The sequence below is a fragment of the Onychomys torridus genome, chromosome 21 (assembly GCF_903995425.1).
Source record: "Onychomys torridus chromosome 21, mOncTor1.1, whole genome shotgun sequence".
Classification (NCBI taxonomy): Eukaryota; Metazoa; Chordata; class Mammalia; order Rodentia; family Cricetidae; genus Onychomys; species Onychomys torridus.
In genome coordinates, this window is record NC_050463.1 from 4,539,479 (window position 1) to 4,557,377 (window position 17,899).

The 17,899-nt window shown below is 38.9% G+C and overlaps 1 protein-coding gene across 1 annotated transcript in view; it reads left to right on the forward strand.

The window, feature by feature from the left end:
• Positions 1-17,899, forward strand: part of LOC118571901 (zinc finger protein 431-like) — a 36,440-nt gene that overhangs the window by 3,386 nt on the left and 15,155 nt on the right. Inside the window, exons 2-4 of the mRNA XM_036171233.1 lie at positions 14,168-14,294; positions 14,709-14,769; positions 15,516-17,088. Of these exons, the coding sequence (XP_036027126.1) occupies positions 14,168-14,294; positions 14,709-14,769; positions 15,516-17,088 (1,761 nt within the window). The remainder of the gene's footprint in view (positions 1-14,167; positions 14,295-14,708; positions 14,770-15,515; positions 17,089-17,899) is intronic.

Sequence of the window (17,899 nt, forward strand, 5' to 3'; positions counted from 1 at the left end):
GTTCCTTGCCCACTGTAACCCACCCACTGGGTATATCCATTTAAAAGCAAAGAGAGCTGACTCAGCACTGCCAATGGGAGGCTGAAGAATGCATCTTTCAAATACAAGACAGTGCACACCTGTTTCTCTGGAAGAACCAGACTCATGAGAATCAGAGGTTACAGGTTTCTTCACAGGCAGGAGAGGCATATTCCAGTGTAACTGGCAGGGCACCAGGATGCCTGTCTCATCAAGCCAGAAAATATGAGCTTCATTTTCCCCATTGTATTACAATTAAATCGCTAACAACCTATGGAAATAGCTTAATGATTTTAGGAATTTATTGGGGGCTTAATTCATGATACAGGAAACTCACAATACAGGAAATAGGGATTGAGGCACAACCCAGCGCTGTTCTCCAGAGAGCTCTGTCCTGACCTACACCAGCAGCCAAGACCAAAAGGTAGTGAAGAGAGACAAGCACATATGCATCTTGGGTCTTTTTTTTTTTTTAATTTATTTATTATGTATCCCTGCATGCCAGAAGAGGGCACCAGATCTCATTACAGATGGTTGTGAGCCACCATGTGGTTGCTGGGAATTGAACTCAATACCTCTCGAAGAGCAATCGGTGCTCTTAACCAGTGAGTCATCTCTCCAGCCCACATCTTGGGTCTTATAGGGAACATGTCTCAACCATGCTTTAGGGGCAGGTCATAGGCAGGTGTGGCAGTTACTTGTTGCCACACTAGGGGCAGTGTTTTGAGTTCAAACCCAGAACAGCTTCCTACTACATCTTCCCCTTTTGTCTAAATAAGAAAGTTCTAACCTAATACAAAACTGTATATAATAGGAATGATTATCAAATGTTGTCCAGGATGATAAGGGGTAATGACCTAGACAAGATGGAACAACCAACAAGAACAATACCAAACAAGAAACACATGCTAAAATCCAGAGGAGTCTGGAGCACAGGTAAATGGCATGTTACAAAGCTCATTCTAAAGGTGTTCTATCCTGAAGAACCTGAATATACTTAATATGTTCTAGCTGAGATACAAGGAGGTTGTAACTATAACTGTTAGTCTTCAATCCCATCAAAGACCTGAGAAGGAATATAATAATACCTGAGAAGTGGGGAAAGGACGCAAGCAACTTTTGGGAGTCTTGCAAGAGTAGACAGAGACAGCTGGCAGCCTGGACAGTCACCTAGAGTTTCTCAGTATCGTTGGTGCATTCAAATTGGCTACTGGCCTAGAATATCTGTTAGACCATTTTCAGAAGCAAGTTTTTTTTGAAAGAATATCTTACCCTGTCTTGGCAGAGTTCAGTAGTCACTTTTCCTGGTGTCCTGCTCATTCAAAAGGAACAGTATTACAGTATTCATACTGTCAGCAGTCGAGGCAAGAGCAGTTCTTAGCCCAGCAGGCCATTTTGTGCCAAGAGGAAGACAAACTTCCAAACAGAAATGTCTCAGTAGCCCAACATTCTCTTGGGATCACATCAGTGCTGCCAGGAGCAATTGTGTCTCACATCAACGGAATTCTAAGATATTGAAACATTTAAGTGCCATATTCTCTAGGTCTATGAAGTGTTTGAAGATTACCTGTCCATCTAGCATATGTTTCTGTAAGTCTGAAGAACCTAACTAACATAATTATAGAAATGACAAGCATGAGTGACTATAGTTCAGTAAATCTTCTCTACTAAAATAACTTAGGACTAAGGCTTCACATAAAAAAAAAGATAAACAGTCTATAAGCAGATGTACCATATAAGGACAGTGACCTCAAGATTGTAACAATAAACAAAACAGCTTGAACAGAGGTAGGAATATATTATATATATGACAATATGACAATAATCCTAATTATATATATCAATTTACAATATATCCTAAACAGAGGTAGAACATACATACAGTATGATACATATTTTACATTTGTATCAATATATAAAATATTTCAAACAGGAGTAGGAATATGTGTACAATACAACAAATATAGTTTTGTATCTGTATCAATATACAAATTATCTTAAGTAGGAATACAAAAATAGCTTACATTTGTATCAATATACAAAAATGCATATCAGTGCAAATTATCTAAGACTGATAATTTACTGAATTAGTTTACTAGTAAATACAATAAACTACCTTAATATCCTATACCTACCCATTCCCCTTTTTCTTTTCTAAAGGAGAATACTGAGTCCATATTTTATTGTTCTACGCCCAACCCTACAAGTATCCATTCATAACCCTGGGAAAAATGAAACATTTGGGAGAGGGGCATTGTTTTCTTATAATTACTTCCTGCTGTTTAGGGGGACGGTATCTCTGTGGGGTCCTGTAAAAAGGCTTATATTGTTGGGCCTCAATATGGCTAGCCATAGAGTCTGCAGCTATTTCAGAAATGGATAAGATTGCCTGAGATTCTGGCTAGAAGTGTATTATGATGGACCATCTCATCTTAGGACTGTCCTGAAGAGTTATCATTTCAAAGCTGCTCATTGAGTAATGTGCTTAGGTACCATGCCATCATTCTGGACTGGGTAGAGTTGTGTGGGACCCCTTCTTCCTTATGGAGACTTCGGAGTTTGCTATTAGAGAAGACTTATTTTTTTACTGTGGGAACTTGAACATTATTAATATCAAAATGAAAAATTTGGATTTAAAGATGACATGACATGTAAGAAAGAATTCCCATAAATCAAGAATAAGCATGGAGAGAAGTAGAATCTTGGTGACAATTGTCCCTTTTTATTGGTTTTCTTCTGTCCCACATCTGGTGGCTTTTTTGATATGAGACTGAATCTCTTAATTTCTTTTTATAGCAGTATGTTTGGGTTTAGAGAAGGAGGACTCCAAATTCCAACTCCAAAGCCAGCTTGATATATAATTGAATCAGAACCATAACTCTTCTAGAGTTAAAGAGATATAGATGTGAGGCAGTGAGATTGTGTACCCTGTGTAGATTGGTACCAACAGATTCGTTCTGCTGTAGATGTCTGGATATCCTAGGCCTTATGATTTCTGGATGATGGGTATTTCTAATATCCTGTAAAGACAAAAACAGAACCTTGCCCCAACCCTTTTTTTTTTAACTACTTGTAGAGATGTCACATCTGTGGATGAGCTTTTTTTTTTAACCCTCCCACCCCCCCACATGCCCACCCCCCCCACTCCCCCAACCCCCAACCCCTGAGACAGGGTTTCTCTGTGTAGCTTTGTGCCTTTCCTGGAACTCACTTTGTAGACCAGGCTGGCCTCGAACTCACAGAGATCCGCCTGGCTCTGCCTCCCGAGTGCTGGGATTAAAGGCATGCACCACCACTGCCCAGCGTGTGGATGAGCTTTTACTTATCTTTATCAAGGGGTTTCTCCTATTCAGATCAAATTTTTATTAATTTTGTTGGTATCCATAGCTTTTTTTTTTTTTCTCCTGCAGAAACAAAAGCAAAACCCCTTCCCCAACACAGGATGTATCCTGGTTTCCTTTCTGAGGTCAACACATCTTTGAAATAAACCAGTTGATTTAGCTCAGAAGTTTTGTCTGTTGTCCAATGTCTCTCCATAGCTGTTGTTCCTTTCTCATCAGCGTTGAGAAAATTCAAGGTTAATAAAGCACTATGCAATCTATTTCTAGGTGTTATTATTACCTGTTGTTGTTTATTTACCATACCCTTTAAAGTTTGATTAGATCTTTCTATGACTGTCTGGCCTGTGGGATTGTGTAGTATGCCTGTAACACGCTTTATATTGTAATAGACAAAAAAATTGTCTCATTTTATTTGAGACATGTGCTGGAGCATTGTCAGTCTTAATTGTATAGGTATCCTCATGATGGCCATAAGTTCTAAAAGATGTGTAATCACAGAATCAGCCTTTTCAGAACTCATAGGAGTTGCCCACTGTAATCCTGAATAGGTGTCAATAGTATGGTGTTCATAGTTTAATCTTCCAAATTCTGTGAAATGAAACACATCCATCTGCCAAATTTCATTTCTTTGTATATCTTTAGGATTGCTTCCTGTGAGTAATAGAGTTTGGTTATAGAAGGAACAAATAGGACATTTTCTTATAATTTTCTTGGTTTGTTGCCAAGTGATGGAGAAATCATTCTTCAAACCTTTGTTGTTTACATGGTGTTTCTTATGAAATTCTAAGGCTTCTAGCACATTCCCTATTTGTAACTGATCAATCTAATCATTACGTAGTGCTAGAGGTTCTGGCAGACCCATATGGATTGGATGTGAGTTATATATAAGGAATGCTTTCTATTCCTGATTATTTCTTATAACTGAATAAATAACAAGGTTAATTCTGACTCATCAGGAATAAATTTTGCAGTCTCAATATGTAAGACCACTCTTTCATCATACTGAAAGTCAGTAACTATGTTGAGAGGTTCTGAAAAACCCATTAATACTAACAGAATATTATACAATTCTGATTTTTGAACTGAATTATAAGGACTTTGAACCACTTTACTTAAATTTTCTGACTTGTAACCTGCCTTTTCTTGTTTGTTTGCATCTGCATTAAATGTATGGCTTCAAATATGGTTGTTTCCTGAACAACTCAAGGTAGAATCCAATCAGCTCTCTTTATAAACTGAATTCTATCATTTTGGGGATATTTGCTGTTAATCTCTCTCAAAAATTACTGCAAGCTCTTTGCCAAGGTTCACTTTCTGCCCATAATTTGTCAATGTCATCCTTACTTAGAGGTACTATAATTTCTGCTGGGCCTATTCCTGTGAATTGACAAAAATCTCAATTTTTCTCTTAGATTAAGTCAGAGATCCTTTCCACATAAGTTTTTAATTTTTTACTCTGTTTATTTGGTAGAAATATCCATTCTAATATAATATTTTTCCACTGCATTAAAATCCCTGTAGGAGAATGCCTAGAGGGTAAAATAACTAAAATGCAGTCCAGCTTTGGATCCACATGATCCACATGTACATCCTGTACTTTCTTTTCCACCAAGGCCAATTCTCTCAGCTTCAGGTGATAATTCTCTTGGACTATTTAAGTCCTTGTCACCTTCTAAGGTTTTGAATATATCACTTAGTTCATCATTTTTTACCCCAACAACAGTTGATAGATGGGAAATGTCTCCAAATAATCTTTGAAAATCATTAAGAGTCATAATTGATCTCTCCTAATTTGCACCTTTTAGGGTCTAATTTTCTGTAGACCTATCTTATATCCTAAATAATTGATAGAATCTCTTCTTTGTATCTTTTTAGAAGCAATTTGTAATCCCCAACAAGGTAAAAATTTTTTTTCAAACATTTTTTTCTGAGATATCTATGTTTGAGTCAGCTAGTAAAATATTGTTCATGTAATGATAAATTATTGATTTAGGAAATTATTTACATATTACTTCCAATGGCTTTTGTACAAAATATTGGCATAGGGTTTGGCTTTTTAATATTCCCTGTGGGAGAACTTTCCATTGGTAACTCTTAACCAGCTGAGAGTTATTATAAGTAGGCACTGTGAAGGCAAATCGTTTTGTCTTTTTGTTGTAAGGGATTGAGAAGAAACAGTCTTTTAAAGTGATAACTATAAGAGGCCATCCTTTAGGTAACAAAATAGGCAAAGGAATTCCAGATTATAGAGAGCCCATTGACAGAATTACCTTGTTAATTGCTCTTAGGTCTGTTACCATTGTCCATTTACCAGATTTCTTTTTAATAACAAAAACAGGAGAATTCCAAGGGCTGATAGATTCTTCAATATGTTGAGCATTTAACTGCTCTTAAACCAGCTGTTTTAAAGCTTGTAGCCTCTCTTTTGTCAAAGGCCATTGTCCAACTCAGACAGTTTTATTGGTTATCCATTTTAATGGTAGGGCTGTTGGTACTTCTGAGAGTTCAATAGCAAGCAATTGTGCTCTGTTGATGTACAGCCTGAATGGTTGGTGGCTGTTTTTTATAGGATGTTATAATATTATTCCTAGAAACATGCATTGGTCTGTATATCCTTTCTGAGATTTCCCAAAGATTCATTTGCCACATATGGTTTCAGCCTTCCTCTCTGTCCTTTTGGCCCTAAGCATTCAACCCATCTTGAACTCTGTTTTATCTGAGATAGGGATACAAACTCTAAAAGTTGGACATCTATTTCTTTTTTTGGTTTTTCAAGACAAGGTTTCTCTGTGTAGCTTTGTGCCTTTCCTGGAACTCACTTGGTAGCCAAGGCTGGCCTCAAACTCACAGAGATTTGCCTGGCTCTGCCTCCTGAGTGCTGGGGTCTTTCTTTACATTAAGCATTGGTTTATTTAATTGTCCTGGAGAGAAATTTTCTACACAGTGGCTGGAAATGTTTGGACCATGTTCAATCTGGGGGCCTACAAGAGGCCCCCTGAGGCATTTCACATCAGTAAAGGATTGCCTTGTATATCTATTATTGATCTGTATTAATTAATCCAATATCAGCCTTTGCCATGTCTTCTACACAATGAAAACGGGTTGGGGTCTCCTGTTTGGGTTACTTTTAGAAGGAGTATTACTTGTAGGAGCACCCCATGTATAGTTTTTACTTACATAATGTGGTGTACCATATTTAAAACATTTGGTATCCCGGGGCCTTCTTCCACCTCTGGAAATTGCCTCTCCTATCCAAGCCTCATTATTGTAGTTAAGAGACTCAACATCATTAGTATTTTGAATCCATTCTTTTTAAGGACCTTCTCTGACCTTTAATGGTGTATTTTTTTGCTGTTCTCTAGAGAGCTCTGCCCTGATCTGCACCAGCATCCAAGGTAGCCAAGAGATACAAGCACACATGCATGTTGAGTCTCCTTTAAGACTCCTTTAAGACAGATCCCTTTAATCTGTCTCAGCCATGCACCAGGGGCAGGTCATAGACAGGTATGGCAATTACTTGTTGCCACACTAGGGGCAGTGCTTTGAGGTCACACCTGGAACAGCTACCCACTACATGTTTGTTTCCAGGGTCATTTGGTATTATTTATCTTTTGATTAGAGGCATAACTTTCAGCTAGGAGATATTCTTCTGACAGGGTAAGATACCAGAATTTTTCTGTGTATCTGTAAGTCTGTGTTTCATTATCAGAGGGGGTGAAGGTTTGTGCAGAAGTTCTTGTCCCAATCAGTTTTTTTGTTGTTAGCAAACACCTTTTGAACTACCTCCAGCAACTGGGACCTACTTTTACCTTTAATTTTTAAAAATCTTTTATGACATTTTTCTAATACCATGTGTGACAGGGTGACAAGAAAATCTTTTTAGCTACTATCTTTAATTTTTCTAAAAAGTACTTAGTGAAATTCCTTAAAGGGCCCTTGGTCAGTGTTGGACAGAAGGGAATATCTGTTCTTTCCTGGCTGCATTGTCTGGTAGCAATTCCCTTGCCCACCCAGGGGCAGGGTTTTCACTTTTTTCAAAGAGAAGGGTGGGCTTTAGAGATCACTGTTAAAAATGAGACAAATTATGAAAGAGAAAGTAGTGGAACTTTTTCTTTTTCTTAGGGCTCAGCCCAGGAGAACTCTTTTCTTTCCTTAGAACTGCTTAGAGCAGGCACAAAGTGGAGGGAATGCTCATTTGGAGGGATTATTTATCTCTACTTTGTGTATATTTGTTATGAAAAGAAAAATACTTTTTAAAAAAGGAACTATTTGTTTTAAATAGGATAAGTAATGAAAACTTTTTTGTCTGAGTTTATCAAATGTTACTGGACTGGACATTGTTATATATAATGGAGTTTTTCATCTGAATTTGTCAAATGTTAATGGACTAGACATTGTTAATGTAATTCTTGACTGTATATATTGTATATACTTATTGGATAGTTTTTCTTGTATTAGTTATAACCTTTTTTTAATTTTAGACAAAAATAGGGGAAATGTGGTAGTATTGTGTTCCCCAAAATATTGTGTGTTCCCTGAAATAAACATATCTGGGGTCAGAGAACAGACAGCCACTAGAACAAAGCCAAAAATGATGGCTAGAAAATGGGAAGAGTAAGCTATAACAGAAGTTGGGCGGTGGTGATACACACCTCTGAGTGTTCAAGGGCACATTATAAAGAGCCAGGAATGGTGACACATGCCTTTAATCCCAGAAACACAACCTTTAATCCCAGGGAGTGGGGGCAGAAAGAGAAAGGTATATAAGGTGTGAGGACCAGGAACTAAGGAGAAAAAGCATGTAGGAAGAAAAGCATGTAGTTAGTTAAGCATTTGGTTGCTTAGCATTCAGGCTTTGGAGCAACAACAGTTCAGCTGAGAGCCATTGGGATGAGGACTCAGAAGCTTCCAGCCTGAGGAAAAAGGATCACCTGAGGAACTAGCAAAGTGAGATAGCCGTGGCTTGTTCTGTGTCTCTGATCTTCCAGCAATCACCCCAATAACTGGCCTCGGGTTTGATTTCATTAATAAGACCTTTTAAGATTCCTGCCACATATATTCATTATGGATGTCCATGGCATTTGGGCCTGGACAAGAGGCACACCCCCTCTCACTTTCACCCAGGGACCAAAACTGAATGTGAGCAGGAGTCAAGCACAATACTAGCTTCAGCCACATGGTTCTGGCCTTAGAGTCAAGGTTAGAAGAAAGGGTTCATGGAATCTCCCTCCATTTCTAAGGAAAGCTGCTGAGACTAGGCATGTGTCAGGGGCGCTTTGGTCCAGTATTTTTTTTTTTTTTACTATGCTTCTTTCCTCCCTTTTGGAATGGTAACTCATTATATGAATGGGTTTTATTAAATAGATAATTCATAGACTAAAAATGAAGTGCCTTAATGTGGCACTATTTCTCCTACAGCTCATTTTAATCAATTGGGACCTTTATATTGTGTTACTTAGAGACAAGTTTTGTTTTTTGTGAGATAGTCTTTCACTGGGCTAAGGTTGGCCTTGAACTTTGGATTCTTTTGCTTTCACCTCCTAGCTGGTGAGATCACAGGCGTCAGGTCTCCATGCCTATCTGACAAACACCTTTCACTAAAGGCTTAATTTAGCAAGAGCTCTGTTCTGCAAGCTGTAGTCTTTAGCCTTATACTCAATATTTTATTTTCAGAGCTGTACATAATTATATAGGGATATGATAGATGTAATATGACAAGGAAAGAGTGTTCATTTGATCCTATGGACTCTTGCTTGTGGAAGGAAATTCCTTATTGCTTTAGATACAGCTATTGCTAAGGCATTCTGAAAATATTCTTACTCTAAGGTAAACATGTACATGTGTTCTGCTGGTAGTAGCATTCAGAAACTGAAGCTACAATGTAGTTGTACTTAAACAGTTTACAGAGGCTGGAAAGATGACTAAGCTGTAAGTGTGCATATGGAGATTCCTGAAGACAGAGGTCAGTTCCCAAGTCCAGGATGACAATTTTTATTTGTTTTTGTTTTGTTTTGTTTTTACTATGAAGGAAATCAATGCCTATTCCAGACTTGTGGCCTTTCATAACTCTTTTGTGACATGGATCCCAAGTGCTTTGCTCTTCCTTTTCCTAGGATATTCTTGGCAATTCCTTTTGTGTTCTTGTTTCTTGAGGCAGGGTCTCATAGCACAGGTTGTCCAAAAACTCCCTGTTTCCCACAAATAACTTTGCACTTCTGATCTTTCTACCTCCACCTCTCAAGTGCTGGGATGACAGCCATTCTTATATGTCTTAGTTAGGGTTTCTATTGCTGTGAAGAGCCACCATGGCCATGGTAATTCTTACAAAGGAAAACATTTAATTGGGATGGCTCACATACAAGACAAAAGTTTATTCCATTATCATCATGGTAGAGCATGGCAGCATGCAGGCTAACATGGTGCTAGAGAATTAACTGAGAATCCTACATCTTGCAGGGAACAGGAAGTTAGTGGAAATTTGAGTATATATGACACCTCAATGCCCACCTCCACAGTGACACACTGTCTACAACAACATCACACCTACTCTAAATTCCGCACCTCCTAATAGTGCCATTCCCTTTAGGGGACATTTTCTTTCTAACTACCACACTATCCTTGTCCTCTTTATAGACTAGGAATTAAACTGAGGGATTCATGCGTGCTACGTAAGTATGCTTCCAACTGAGCTACATCCTCAGATCCTACGGTCTTTTTCTTTTTAATAGAATTTAAATTATAATTTTGCTATCTATGAATGTTCTTCCTGCTTATATACCTGTGTACAGAATGTATTCCTGGTGCCATGTAGGCCAGAAAAGAGTTTGATCACCTTGAACTGGAGTTACAGGTGGTTCTGAGCCACCATATACATGCTAGTAAACAAACCCAGGCCCTTTGGAGGAGCATCAAGTGCTGGTAACCACTGAGCCATGCAATAGCTCTAAGTGATCTGATTCTGCTCATCCCCCAAATCTCTAGTTCTCCAACCATTTATGTTTTAAGTCAGCAGTCAGGCCTTTTATTTTATTTCATTTTTTTTTTTTAAATTGTTGATGGTATGGGTATGAGTGTTTTTTCTGTATGTATGTCCATGTACTATGTGAATGTCTGCAGTCTCAAAATGCCAGAAGAGGGCCCTGAATCTTCTGGAACTGGAGTTCTGATCATTGAGTCTCCATGAGTTTGAGAGGAATCAAACCTGGATCCTCTGGAAAAGCTAGGAGTGCGCTATAACCACTGAGCCATCTGTGAAGCGCCAGAGATCTGAAGAACAAATTAGGTCATGTTGCTCTACACATTGTTTACTGAAAACCGAAGTCCTGACAGTAAAGTTCCTTGCAATATCAACTCCTCCCAGGTCCACTGTTTTTCCTGGTTCTCTGTTGACACTGCTGAACCATGCTTCAGTGCTTTGGGTTGTCAAGCACATTATCACCTCAGGGCCTTTGCACCTGTTTTTCCCTTTGCCAGGAGTGGTCAACTCCCATGTGTCCCTTATTTCCTTTGTGTCACTGAGAGGAAGCCCTGCTCTCACTACTTTAAAAACTCCAGATCTATATCTGCCCCCATCAGTTACTGGATGAAGGCTCTCTATGATGACAGTTCAGGTATTCACCAATCTGATTACTGGGTTAAGCCAGTTAAGGCACCCTCTCCACTATTGCTAGTAGTCTAAGCTGCGGTCATCCTTGTGGATTCCTGGGAACTTCTCCCTATCCCCATAATGTTTCCCTCTATCAAGGTATCTCTTTCATTGCTCTCCTACTGTAACTATCATCATAGACCCCTCATCCAGTAACTGATGGAAGCAGATGCAGAGATCCACAGCCAATCATCAGGCTGAGTTCCAGGAGTCCAGTCAAAGAGAGGGAAGAGGGATTCTATGAGCTAGAGGCATCAAGATTATGATGGGGAATCCTACATTGACAACCAAACCAAGCTAGTGGGAACTCATGAACTTTAGACCAACAGCTGTGGAGCCTCCATGGGATTGGACTAGGCCGTCTGCATAATCAAGACAGTTGTGTAGCTTGATCTGCTTAAGGGCCCCCTGGCAGCAGGATCAGGATCCATCCCTGGTGCATGAGCTGGCTTTTTGGAGCCCATTACCTATGATAGGACACCTTGCACAGCCTTGATGCAGGGAGAGAGGCTTGGACCTGCCTCAGCTAAATGTACCAGGCTCTACTGACTCCTCATGGGAGACCTTACTTTTTTGGAGGAGGGAATGGGGGGTGGGTTGAGGGGGAAACTTGAGGGGGAGGAGTGGAGAGAGGGGGTTCTGTGATTGCTATGTAAAATGTTTAAAATTTTTTTTCGAGACAGGGTTTCTCTGTAGCTTTGGAGTGTGTCCTGAACTAGCTTTGTAGGCCAGGCTGGCCTTGAACTCACAGAGATCCACCTGCCTCTGCCTCCTGAGTGCTGGGTTTACAGGCGTGCGCCACCACCACCCATCTTACTTTTTTTTGGGGGGGGGGGGTAAAATGAATAAAATTTTTTTAATTTAAAAAAGAATACAAAACAAACAAACAAACAAACAAAAACTACAGCTCTAAAGCCCAGAGTGGTGGATTGTGCCTATAAATTGGCACTTGGAAATTAAGGTAGGAATATCAAGTTCAAGGCCATCTAGATTACAAGTGGCAGTCAAGGTCCCCTGGGGCTACAGGATACCCTGTCTTAAAGATAATAATAACCTACAGCCTTAGTGTTGGGGCTAGAGCTTGTGGGCACCAGTGAAGAGATTGTCAAACTTCCTTGCCTGAAGCCATGAGATAAAGCCTCACTTTCCTTTTTTTTTTTTTTCCTGAGGTAACAATATGTTGAGATACCCAGTTTTTGAGACACATACCATGAATAGCTGCATGTAGGAAGTAGAAGTAGCCAAAGAGAGATGTATGAGAAGTTGCAGAAAGAACCTTGTAAGCTCTTTGAAATTGAAGCCCCAGGTACCTGACACAGAGCTGCAGGATTTGGTGTTTGCCTTTCGTGGTTTCAGACCTGCCCTGGTCTAATCTCTCCTTAATTCCTTGAAAGGGAAATGCATATTCTGTGCAATTGTATGTTGGGTTGATATGATTCATTTTTTGATATTACATTAGGTCATAGTCAAGAGATTGCCTTATGTGTCAGAAGAAACTGTGGACATTCAAACAGTATTGGGACTATCACATAATATGGGGGTCTTTGAAATCAAACTAAATTCATTTTGCATCATGATTTGACTGTGAGCCTGTCATGACCTGTGTCAAAATGTTGAGGGTTGAAGGAAAAGTCTTCTAGGTGGTGTGCTGAGTTTGAGCATTTGTCTTTGGTGTGGCCTTCATGGTGACTTACAAAGCCCTTAGGAGGAGGAGCCTTTCCAGAGGAATGTAGTCTCACCACATTCCTTTGTTTTGTTGAAAGTGAGCAGCCTCCTTCCTTCTCAGGTAGGCATGCCATCACCAACAGTAAAGACTCCATTCTTAAATAATGTAAGGTAACATAGAAGCAATTGCTTTTCCTTGCCAGTCCGTATTTCTTGCCTGATATTTTTATGTTTATATTTTTGGTGGGTGGAATCAGGTTTTTGTACATGTAGCATTTGCTCTTGTGCTGAACTTCACCCACGTCATGACTTTTGAACTTTGGCATTGATGTCATTTTTCAGAGCAAGAATGCATTCATTCATGAAATTAATGGTGATCTCCTGAATCACTGAATTGTGGGTGTGTAATATTGTCCCTCCCTTTGTGTATGTTTTTATATTTTTATGTTGTTTTCAAATGTCTGAAATTTTTGCACGTGCGTGCGTGTGTGTGTGTGTGTGTGTGTGTGTGTGTGTGTGTGTGTGTGATGCCAGAAGAGAGTATTGGATTCTCTTGACCTGGAGTCAGGAATACTTGCTAACCTCCCGTGAGTATTAGGAACTGGTCTAAGTTCTCTTCAAAAGCAATAGTTGATTTTTTTTTCTTGATTTTTCAAGACTGGATTTCTCTGTATAATAGACCTACTTGCCCTGGAACTTGTTTTGTTCCAGGCTTGAACTCACAGAGATCCACCTGTCTCTGCCTCCCAAGTACTGGGATTAAAGTGGGCACCACCACAGCTGGACACAACAGGTGATCATATCTGTTGACCCATCTGTACATTCTCCCTCTCTTTTGGTGTTTGTTTTACTGCTTTAGGATCAGCATTTACTTTACTAAGGTTCTTGAGAACTCATTGATCTGTCAGTCAGCAATTTAATAAAAAATGCTTTTCTTCCTGGGAATTATTAGCCTTACAGTTCAATAGGAGTCACTCTAGCTTCTGATAGACAAGTGCAGAACTGGTGTAAATATTTAACTCTGTTTTTCAGTTTGAGACAGGGTCTCACTATGTACCTTTGGCTGTCCTAGAAATCTCTGCATAGACCAGGCAGGCTTGGAAATCACAGGGTTTCACCTGTCTCTGCCTCCCAAGGGTTGGGATTGGAGGTGTGCACCACTATACCTTTATTGTCTATCCTTTCTTCAAGTTAGTAATTTTGATAAAATGCTGCTGATATATGCTAGTATTACTTTATTTGCCTATCTCTCTGTATATATTCCTAGTCATTTCTCCTGCTGTGCTGTATTCTGTTCTGTGGTCACAGGAATGGAAGGTGTCATTCTCTTTTGAAGTTTCCTTTTAAAATGAGTTGGTGACTGCATTTGGTATTTACTGACCCCTGTCATAGCATGTATCAAGCACACAGAATTATGTAGATATATTCCAGTGGAGTGTACATTTGCATTGCAGTCAGTCTCATCATTTCTATTATGTACATCTATGGGATACTTTAGGATGCAGTAACCTATGAGGATGTGCATGTGAACTTCACCCATGAAGAGTGGGCTTTGCTGGATCCTTCCCAGAAGAGTCTCTACAAAGATGTGATGCTGGAAACCTGCTGGAACCTCACTTGTATAGGTGAGAATGTGAACTTTCTGTCAGGTTTTTTTTGTTTGTTTGGTTTTGGTTTTTTTGTTTTGTTTTGTTTTTGTCTTTCGAGACAGGGTTTCTCTGTAGCTTTGGAGCCTGTCCTGGAACTCGCTTTGTAGACCAGGCTGGCCTCAAACTCACAGAGTTCCACCTGCCTCTGCCTCTGCCTCCCGAGTGCTGGGATTATAGGCATGTGCCACCACCGCCCAGCTTCTGTCAATTTTTAACTTAGGGGGACATACTTTTCTTAGAGATTGGTGCTCTTCTGTGATTTTGAATATGAAAGGGGAAGAATCTGGTGAATAAATCAGGCATGATACTAAGATTCATGCAAGATAGTAATTTCAAGTGTGCCTAATTTCAAGTAATATATCACATACGTTTTCTGGCACTTTATTTTAGGTTACAAATGGGAAGACTATAATATTGAAGAACATTGTCAGAGCTCTAGAAGAAATGGAAGGTAATTTTCATGTACACGCTGATATATATGTGTGTTTGAAGAAATGTTAATGTGCCCTGAACTTTTTTTTTTCTTGGTTTTTTGAGACAGGGTTTCTCTGTGTAGCTTTGCACCTTTCCTGGATATCTCTCTATAGACCAGACTGGCCTCGAACTCACAAAGGTCCGCCTGCCTCTGCCTCCCAAGTGCTGGGATTAAAGGCATGCGCCACCACCTGGCATGCCCTGAACTTTTAATGAAAAGCAACTGTGTAAATAAGCATAGCTTTGCAATGATTATTAAATTCATACCACACCATATTCTCCAAAGTCAAATGGCTAATCAGTGTTTACAAAGCATTCCTTTAAAACAAGACAAGGAAATGGTGCCATAATGAATGTCACAGCTTTAATCATAGCCATGTGAGAGGCATGTTGTAGAACTGTCCATCCAATTACTGTCATGCCTTAACAATTATCATATAAGGCGTATATATTGATGAGGGGATTAATGTATGTCCAAAACCTTTTATAAGCAAAGCTTCCATATTAAAGCTAGTGTTGCTCATGCCCTTTTAGTGTGTGGTCTAGCATAGTTTAATGAGAGGAGCAATTTATGAGAGACCAGGACATTGTCTTAGTGTAGAAACATAAATCCCTGTTCCACATCTGTATGACACACAAACACACACACACACACACACACACAAATGTTCAACTATGGGAATGCAATGTGAAAATCCTTTATTTGTTATCTTCCTTTAACAGGTATATCATCTGTCACTCTCAGTACAAGCCATGTGAGCATAAGGAATATGGAAAGAAGCATTGTAGTTCTGTCTCTCTCAGAACAACTGGAAGATATGTGGTAGTCCCCACTATGAGAAGACTTGATGACTGTGATACAAGTTTACAATTAATTGGTTTTCCAACTTCAGTGGGAATTCATCAACAAATTCACATTGGAGAAAAACCTTATGAGTGCCAGGAATATGGAAATTCGTATCTCTTTACTGGTTCTACATGTAGTGTGGCTCACAGTATAAGAAAATGTTATGAATACAATGAGTGTGTTCAAACATCGTATTCTTCAGATACTCTTCAAAGTTGTGAAAAAGCTTATATGGAAAGAGAAAATAATAAATGTGAGTTATCTACTAAAGGCTTTAGCAATTACAGGCATCCTCAAACACACACAAACAACAATAATGAAGAGTATCTCTGTGAATGTAATCAATGTGATAAGGCCTTTAGATCTGATTGCTCTTTAGAAGTACACCAAAGAACTCATCTGGAAGGAAAATCTTATGAGTATAATCAAAGTTATAAGGCCTTTGAATGTCACAGTCTTCATCAAGTACATAGACTTCAAACTAGGGAGAAAAGGTATGAATATCAGCAATGTGATAAAGCCTTTGCATGTCCCACATATGTTCAAATTCATAATAGAGGTTATAATGGAAAGAAAGCTTATGAATGTAATCAATGTGGTAAAACCTTTGCATATAACAGCCATCTTCTCACTCATCTAAAAAGTCATAATCGAGAGAAACCCTATGAATGTAATGAATGTGGTAAAGCCTTTGCACAGAAGAGTAGTCTTCAAAGTCATGAAAGAATTCATACCAGAGAGAAGCCCTATGAATGTAATCAGTGTGCTAAAGCCTTTGCAATGAAGAATAATCTGCTTAGTCATGAAAGGATTCATAATGGAGAGAAATCCTATGAATGTAATGAATGTGGTAAAGCCTTTGCACAGAAGTGTAGTCTTCACAATCATGAAAGAAGTCATAGAGGAGAGAAACCCTATAAATGTAGTCAATGTGGTAAAGCATTTGCATGGAAGAATTATCTTCACAGTCATGAAAGAATTCATACTAGAGAGAAACCCTATGAATGTAATCAGTGTGATAAAGTATTTGCATTGAAGAAATGTCTTCTCAGGCATTTAAGAATCCATGCTGGAGTGAAACCCTATGAATGTAAACAATGTGGTAAAACCCTTGCACGGAAGAGTAGTCTTCACAGTCATGAAAGAATTCATACTGGAGAGAAACCCTATAAATGTAGTCAATGTGGTAAAGCATTTGCATGGAAGAATTATCTTCACAGTCATGAAAGAATTCATACTAGAGAGAAACCCTATGAATGTAATCAATGTGGTAAAGCCTTTGTTGAGAAGAGTAGTCTTAACAGTCATAAAAGAAGTCATAGTGGAGAGAAACCCTATGAATGTAATGAATGTGGTAAAGCCTTTTCAGGGAAGAGTAGTCTTCGCAGTCATGAAAGAATTCATACAGGAGAGAAACCCTATGAATGTAATCAGTGTGGTAAAGCCTTTGTACAGAAGTGTAGTCTTCTTCGTCATGAAAGAATTCATACTCAATTAAAATTCATACTGGAGTGAAACCCTATGAATATAATTAATGTGATGAAGCCTTTGCAATGAAGAGTCATCTTCTTAATCATGATACAATTCATACTGGACAGTTTCATATGGATGTAATCAGTGTGGTAATTTCAGATGTGAACTTCCATGTGGGTGCTGGCAACTGAATTGTGTTTTCTACAAGAGGTACTTGTTTGGTCTAGCTCTGTAGGGGTCCAGGTCCCCAAGAGAAGATTGGGAATCAGCAAAGGAAGGAGACTTCCATGATTTGAGGTTGAATTAGCATAACTGCTGCTTTATTGAAAAAGGACTATACCCTTTATACTCTCTAACTGAACATTAGTTTAGACTCAAGTAAGGTTGAAAGGATACTTAATGATTTCATGGTGAAAGCAGCCATTAACCTCATCACAGCATTTTTCTTTAGGCAAAGCAATTAATTTGGGCTGGAGAGATGGCTCATAGGTTAAGAGCACTGTTTGCTCTTCCAAAGGTCCTGAGTTCAATTCCCGGCAACCACATGGTGGTTCACAACTATCTGTAATGAGATCTGGTACTCTCTTCTGCCCTGCAGAGATATGTGCAGACAGAACACTGTATATATAATAAATAAATAAATAAATCTTAAAAAAAAAAAAAAACAATTAATTCAGCAAGTATTTAAATGCCTTTCTGGATGTGAGCCCATTGTTTCCTTTCATAGTGTGTTTTCATTCTTGGAACTAGGTATATCCAGTTAGTAAATTATTAGGTTATCTATTTT